This window comes from Festucalex cinctus, chromosome 16 (genome assembly GCF_051991245.1).
Source record: "Festucalex cinctus isolate MCC-2025b chromosome 16, RoL_Fcin_1.0, whole genome shotgun sequence".
NCBI lineage: Eukaryota > Metazoa > Chordata > Actinopteri > Syngnathiformes > Syngnathidae > Festucalex > Festucalex cinctus.
In genome coordinates, this window is record NC_135426.1 from 20,283,483 (window position 1) to 20,291,631 (window position 8,149).

Here is an 8,149-nt window from a genome sequence, read left to right on the forward strand (position 1 = left end):
ATATTGCACTGAAGCCTGATATAACCTTGCTAGAAGCTTCTGCTTCTTTATTAGACCAATATTGAGATTTGATAACATTGTCCATGGCATTATGTTAGCCCAGCCATCCATTTTCCTGACCGCTTATTCCTCATAAGGGTCGTGGGGGTGCTGGAGCCTATCCCAGCAGGCTTCGGGCAGCCGAACCCTGAACTGGTTGCTAGCCAATCGCAGGGCACACAGAAACGAACAACCATCCACACTCACAATCGCACGTTGTTGTGACGTCAACGTCAGGATCTGCCGGATGTTCAGAATTGTCCAGCTGTTACGCGATCACGAATCTTGTGAGACCTCGTCTTCCTCCTTAAAGCTTTGAGACAGAGCGCCTGTTGCCCCGCCAACACAACTCTTAAGTACGGCCTCTCTCATTGGCTGACATTTATGCTACGTCACACCAAGCGCTACTCCGATTGGCCGGCGGGCGCCAGATGCCGAAGAGCGGCAGAAAGCAAGCTTGAGCGGGCGATGCCGAGTCTCGCTCCACAGGACAGTGCACAAATTCCTCCACCGGGGTAGGTTGTGCGATGAGTGGCCTCTTATTTTAAAGAAAGAAAATTAGCTGCGATGGCGGATTGACGAGAGGATGCGACGACAACTTTGTTTCTTTCAAGAAGACCGAGTCGGAGCGGCAAGGTGGAAATATTTTCAGCTTTGAACGCCTGGTTTGAGTTTAGAGGCAATGTTCCATAACTATCTAACGATATCGACTATTTAAAAATAGTATATACCTTACTTTATGGTATAAATGTGAAGCTACGGTAGATATCTGATATGGCGTGTTTAATGAGTCATTTGTGCGACAAGGTCCGTAGATGTTACATCTAAATATGTGTGACTAAAGTGCTGATTAACACGCCAGATCAATTTATAAGCTATAAAAGGAGTAACTCAAAGTGCTTTGGTCATTACAATGGTGATCGTTTAAGTTTGGATAAGAACGTCACAAGTAAAGTTAGTTTAGCGCCAAATTCAGCTGCCCTCGGATTTTTTTTCTGTTTTTTTTTTCTTGCTAGCATGGTTTATGTTTAGCATCTGTAGTTATGAGATCACCAATGCTTATACCACCTATTGATAGTCTTGTTTGTACTGTAATGCAGATTCCTCCTCAAAAAACAAAAACGAAGCAACAATGGAAGTTGAATGTCTTGCATTGAAGGATCTTACAAGTCCAAGGAAAAGTGAACAGAAGGTAAGACTGACAGAGATAATAGTTAATAATACTCCATGGGCCAAAGCAGATACTGGTACCACCAAAGTAGGCAAATTCTAGTTGGGATTTATTTTTTTAATACCTACACATCCCTAGTTTATGATTTGATATGAAGCAAGCGACCTACCTGTGAAAAAAATAAAATAAAATTATGCTAGTTTGGCATATCCTGGTTTTGCCTCATGGTCAAGACACTTATCAGTGGTTGATAATGTGTTCAGTATCATTTAAAAAAAACAAAAAAAACAAGTGTGTTTCTGAAAGTTTGAATAGCTCCAGCGATATATATATTTGACAAAGAGCAAGTTAGAAAGTGTTTCCATATAAAGAATGTGAGATAACATTACACTAACAGTACTTAAAACAATAACATTTGAAAGTGGTCTCCATCACAGGAAAACATATTCACAGTTGGGAGGAAATCCACCCCGACAAAATCTACAGAGCCGTGCGTACCCGTGATGAAATGTAAAGGCGGCACCCCGGAGCCGGGCCACGTCACTCCGATCAAACATGCCACCGAGGCCGAGTCCTTCTCGCCCACAGCCAACCTGAAGTTGCTGATCAAAGCTGCCAGTCCCGAGATCAGAAACCGCGAGATGAGGAAAGTGCTCTTTCCCATAGAAAACGAATCGGAAAGTGCGGCTATAGCCAAAGACGATGGCGAGGTTGCTGAGGATCAGGTGAGAGATTTATTTAGAATGTCATCAAAACCATGACCAGTACTACTAAAACTAAAGCCTGACAAAGTACGTGCTTTCTTATAGTTTGAAGCAGTGGAAGAGGATGACGACGCAGAGAAGCCAAGCAGGAAGCAGAAGAGCTTGGGTTTGCTGTGCCAAAAGTTCCTGGCTCGTTACCCGGATTATCCGGCACATGACAATCCTATTTCAATCTCCCTGGATGAGGTGGCAAACAGCCTAGGTAAGAAGTTAAGAACCAATGGTAATTATGGAGGTACCTTGACTGACTGCTTTTATTCATCCCGGGCCGTGACCAACCTGTGGTCAACGACACGCACACCTCATTTAATAAAAATGTTCAAATTCAAAATGTGCTTCGACTCAAAGGTTGGGAAACACTGATGAAGATATGTTCATGCGTGTCAGGGGTGGAGCGGCGGCGCATCTATGACATCATCATTGTGCTGGAGTCCCTCTCAATCGTGGGCCGCAAGGCTAAAAAGAACTTCACGTGGCATGGCCTCCTGCACCTGGAGGCCACCCTGCAGGAGCTGCAGCGTCGAGGCCACCAGCAGGGCTATCATCGGCAAATGGAGCTCACCACCAGGGAGGCCGGACAGAGCCAGGAGGGCGGCAACGGCCACGGTAAGAATGAATGTGCTACCTGTAGCTTTGGTTATAGTTGTGATGTTGGCAATGAGCCAAAACGTCAAGTTTAAAGGCATTACCGGAGCGGGAATTAAGATGAAATACGGATTTGGAAATAAGGGTGACACCGTTGCCATTCTGACGAGGACGCGCAACATGAGACCCACAAAGTTTGGAGGGGGGGGGGAGAAGAGAGAGAAATTTTTCTATGTTTGTTTTAGGACACATAACTGAAAATATATTTTTAAAATACGATCGCAGCAATAATTTGTACTTTATGAATGAATGACGTCGTTGTCGTCCTCTCTGCTCTGTACAGCTTAATGGCGCTATAAACGCTTACTCTGGGTCCAACCTCGCTCATCTTTCTCGCAACTGTTACTATAACAACCGTTCTTGGCGCAAATCCATTGCCATGTGTGGTACATCAGGTGCAAATTTGCTACAAGCTGTCAATTTTGTGGGCGTGTTTACGCTGGTATATGATTAGCGTTAGTTAACTAGCCTTACAGCTCTAGCCTTAATGAGTATTTATATATTTATACACTAAATTCAAAACAACAATTAAAAAAACAACCTTCGTAGACTTATAAATACATAAATACATTTAAAAAATGTGGGCAGGGGCGATTAATTGATGGAATAATCAGAGACTTGATTTAAAAAAAAAAGAAAAAGGAAAAAGAAAGAAAGTCGTTAGTGACATTAAGAGGAACCTTCCCGCCTGTTATTAACCCTCCCTTCTCTGCCTTTATTTTGCTCATGCTGGTGATTGAGGTGCAATAAGTTCCATTAAATAAACATCACAGGTCAACGTATCTATTTTACAATTTTATCTGCATGTTGTCCACAGCGGCTGGAACGAGGAAAAACAGATCCCTGCGTATCATGAGTCAAAAGTTCGTCATGCTCTTCCTGGTGTCCAAGACACAGACCGTCACCCTTGAAGCAGCGGCGAAGGTTTTCATTGATGAGAATCAGGACTCGTTCAGTAACAGCAAGTACAACAGTGAGCGAACACTGGCGCTGCTATGTTGATTTGTTTCACAGTTTCGTCAAAGTAAACACGCGTGTGTCTTTCAGCCATGTTGCGGCGACTCTACGATGTCGCCAACGTGCTAACCAGCCTGGGCCTGATAAAGAAAGTGCACACGCATGATGAGCGAGGCAGGAAGCCGGCTTTTCGATGGTTGGGATCGGTGGATTTTAACAATTCTGGTGCGCATCTCGGACTTATTGATCATCAAGCTTCTATAACACTTTGTAGATGTCTTATCGCTTTCTCCCTTATAGCTGGTTCTGCTGTGGACGTCACCTTGCCTGAAGGACAGGACCTCAAGAAAGCCAAGCTGGTACGCCACGCCTCTCTTAACCTCACCCCAACATCTGTGGCCGACCAGCGGCAGATCTGCTCAGCACCAAGCAGCCCGCGCAGGGACATAAACAGTGAGCGATGCTCCTTTAGTGACATATTTTATAAACGAGGGCGAGTTCATCACACTTTTCTTCCACAGGGTCTACACCTCAGCCACTGGATGATTCCAGAAAGACGGGAGCCGACGAGGCAGTCTATAGACTGGAGTTTGGAAACCACAATGGGTGAGTTCTACAACTATAATTACGCATTAATAAGCAAATTATGAGCAATTCAATGTTCGGAAGTTTAATGTTTCATTTTTATATCAGTGCATTTTAAGAAAATCAATTTGATAGATTAATCGATTTTTTTTTTTTTTTTTATCCAGCCCTAGTAAAAGGAACTTTTTTTTTTCTATATTAACTATTGACAACATAACTCCCAAATACAAATACATTGTACTCAAAATGCAAATGTTAAAAATACCCCCAAAAGTCTGTTTTCCCATTTTTTCCAGTTATATGATGAAAATCTAAATACAAATGAAATTTATAAACTGTTGTATTCCAATGATGTGGTTAATTGGAGGGGGAAAAAAAAGGAAATTTATTTTGAATACGGTAGTCAGTTTCTGAAGGCATAAATTTAAGTAAAGATCAAAATTCACATGTACAAAAAGATCACATAAATATTAATTCTCTCAATAACAGCTTTTAAACAGCACTAGAAAGTGTCAAAATAAAATCCGTAATACTTCATATCATGCTGATGATTTGTCTGCAGAAACTGGGCTCTGCCTTCCACCCTGCTGGTGCCAGCCCTGCAGCCGGATCAGCTTTTTACTCTGTCCTCGTCAGCCCCCTGCCTGGCCTACCAACCCAGCCTGTCCCAGGCCTCCATGGGCACACTGTACAACCAGCCTGACGGCGTCACGGAGGGCCCCGGGTCACCAAGGGGGGAACCGACAGAGGGGAGGAAGAGATTGAGAGAATCCGTGGAAGAAGAGGAGATTGTAGCGGTCAAAAAAAGTCCATCGGGCTTTGAGCAAGGACAGGAGGTGAGACATTCAACTAAAAACGATTTTCTTTTCATTTTCAGCAGGTGGTGAGGCATTAAGCATTTGCTTTTCAGTACAAGTGTGAGCCTACTAAAGCATTTTGAATTGGCCTGTTTGCCAGTAGGTGGCTGCAATTACCTTTATTATGACTACTAGTGTTGGGAAATGTGAATTTATTCATTCTAGCACATTTTTGCAGATCCATTTCATTTCTTAAATTATCAAAATACAATTTACAATAACATACATATCCAATTAAACATTTTAGTTGAATGGTTCATGGAAAATAATATGGCCTCTTCTATAGTACTATAAATTTAAAAAATGTACAAATGTAATTTAATATGCCACATTAACAGTGGGTAAATTATGTTTTGTTTTTTTGTTTTTTCAATAAAATAAACACCTGAAACACACATGCCTTAAGCATTTGTACAAACGCAATGTCTCTTTACAATACATGGAAATTATAACCATATACCGTAAATAAAATGGCATCCATCCATTTTCTGAACTGCTTGCTCCTCACAAGGGTCGCGGGGAGTGCTGGAGCCTATCCCAGCTGACTATGGGCAGTAGGTGGGGTACACCCTGAACTGGTTGCCAGCCAATCGCAGTGCACACAAAGATGAACAACCATCCACGCTCACACTCACACCTAAGGACAATTCAGAGTGTTCAATCAACCTGCCATGCATGCCTTTGGAATGTGGGAGGAGACCGGAGTACCCGGAGAAGACCCACGCAGGCATGGGGAGAACATGCCAACTCCACCCAGGAAAGCCTGGACTCGAACCCGAGTCCTCAGTACTGAGAGGCGGATGTGTTAACCGCCCATCCCAAGTAAAATGGCATGATATAAAATTAAACATTTTTATCATTTATGAAATGTATTCCTTACAGCTAATAAACATTTGTACAAATATGTTTTCTTTCATAACACTGGTACATTATCACAAGAGGCTGTTAGAATATAATTATAACAAATAAAAGTTGTTTTTTATCTCCTCTAATCAATCTTTCTTAAATGCCTTGTACTGTCTACAGTTGGGATCTGTTTTATGTTTAGCATAATTCTCATTGCTACATAACAGAATATTAATGGTATTGAAGCGGATTTTGACTTGATCAGGACTATTAACATGACTTCTTTCCTTCTGCAGCCCTTTTATGCCTACAATTAATTGGGACTGACGTAACATACAGTATATTTGAATAAATTAGTTCACTATTTATTCCTCAGCAAACTCAAAGCAGCATGTCAGAAGCATTGGCTGAGAGTGTCGCTGGCACGCAGGCGTCACACTACCTTTACGTGCCAAACAATGCAGGTCAAGCCTCCAAAATATGATTGCACAATGTTTTTATGATACAATACAAAATTGATTACTCAGATGTATTTTGCATCTTTTCCAGGCCTGAAAAGCTTCAACTTGCTGCTCCCCTCCGGCCAGCCCCCGGCCCATCTCTCCACCGTGCCTCCGCTGGCGCTGCCCTACGTACTGGTGCCATCTACCGCCATTTCCCACTACCCCCTGCTGGGCTCTGCCGCCCAGTTAGGCTTCAACATGGCTGTGCGCTTTATGGTGGCGGCAGCGCCTTACAGCCTGGCGCCGGAGGCTGGCCAGGTACCGCCGGTTCCGTCGCCTTCCACTCCGAAACAGAGCAACTCAGGGGTGCCGCATGCTACCACCGAACCGCAACCACTGGTAAGGTGGCCCACACACGTGAACATTACATGTATGTAAGGGTTCGCAAATCGAAAAAAGATGAGCTGATCTGATTCTCGTTTTACAGACTCCGCACACTCCAAAGGGTATCCCAGCACCCGCCTCCAAGGCTTTCTTCCAGACTCCGGGCGTCATTGAAGGTGCAAGCACAGCGCCTGCAGGCCGAAAGCGGGGATCCGCGCAAAGGAGGCTGGATATCAGCCACTCTTTCTCTTGTTCGATATCTGACACTATGAGTCAACTTTAAAGCCTTACAGGTGCCATTTAAAGTTAGGGAATTGAATTTTAGTGACCCTCTGCATATTTGCAGCTCGGCATTTGCAAAATTTGGACATTAGCTCTTTGTCAAACCTTTTTGAGTGGGTGTCAATTACTCTACTTCTACTTACTAATTTTATTTACAGGGGTTCTCTATACACTATAGACTGCTAATGAATTTATGGGGGGTTTAAAAAAAATAGGGAAGCCATGTTCTGAATTAAACAGAGCCAACCTGTGGAAGGTATTTGCAAATACAAGATTTAAAGTCTTAATTTTCCCTACCCAAATTTAAATCTAGCTACCTTCTCTCCTTATCACACATATTCTTAATAATTCCTATTTATGTTTTTAGCTAATATATAAAACAAATCAATCAATCAAATCAAATATTTACTACAGGGACTGTAACAGAACACTTGAAGCACTAAGTATGTTTTTGGACAAGTTATTTTCAGGAATCTGTTATAGGCTCATTTTATTTCAGAAAAGCCTGTTTACATCCAGTAGTTGTGCTGCTGTGTGTGTTCTGTTAATCAGATACAGTTATGTTTTAGAGTTCAGCATGATTTGTTGATGCATTCAGGTACTTGAATTCTTGTGACTTTTAGCATAGTGGTATTTTGCAGAACTGTCAGAGTACTGTAAAGAAAAGAGATGTTTGCCCACTGATTTTAGGTAAAGCATGATTTGTTGTGGGGAGCAAACAAAACATGCGCTGATACTTGTGAGATAAGTGCCTTTAAGTGGTGTTTTATATTTTCAGTTGCCCGGCACATTTTTCTTCAGGTTCTTTATGGGAGTTTCCATGGTAACCCCTTGGCCTCTCTTTGGCAAAATAAGGTGCTATATGTCCTGACTGACCAACCCACTGTGAAACATTTAGGAGGCCACAGCAAAGTGTGCATGCACAACCCACACTCATTTGTTTTCATTCATATGATGTACAGTTGTTATTGTTGTGTACGTTGCATCATTTAATGATTTTGTGTTTTGTTGTTTTACTTATATTGCACTGTTAGTTTTAAGTATGAGCTCTTCTAAATTGGTCTAATACAATCTTACTGTAGCTGTGGGCCGTTGATTTTCCTTTAATGACTGCATTAAAAGTTATACGTTTCAACTCAGCTCATCTTTATTTATATAGCACTTTTCCATTCAAGT

At 42.3% G+C, this 8,149-nt stretch overlaps 1 protein-coding gene across 2 annotated transcripts; it reads left to right on the top strand.

Moving 5' to 3' along the window:
• Positions 1-485: 485 nt before the first annotated feature.
• On the top strand, positions 486-8,108 carry e2f7 (E2F transcription factor 7). 2 transcript variants are annotated; one of them, XM_077500182.1, is made up of 13 exons: positions 486-675; positions 1,140-1,231; positions 1,648-1,935; positions 2,020-2,176; positions 2,362-2,580; positions 3,437-3,592; positions 3,667-3,801; positions 3,877-4,029; positions 4,098-4,182; positions 4,724-4,997; positions 6,241-6,328; positions 6,414-6,706; positions 6,795-8,108. In XM_077500182.1, exons 2-13 carry the CDS (start codon positions 1,172-1,174, stop codon positions 6,972-6,974), a joined length of 2,088 nt encoding a protein of 695 aa, XP_077356308.1. In that variant the 5' UTR covers positions 486-675; positions 1,140-1,171; the 3' UTR covers positions 6,975-8,108. The 2 variants fall into 2 exon arrangements, with proteins under 2 accessions (XP_077356308.1, XP_077356309.1); XM_077500183.1 differs by having other exon boundaries at positions 490-554.
• The last annotated feature ends 41 nt before the right edge of the window (positions 8,109-8,149 follow it).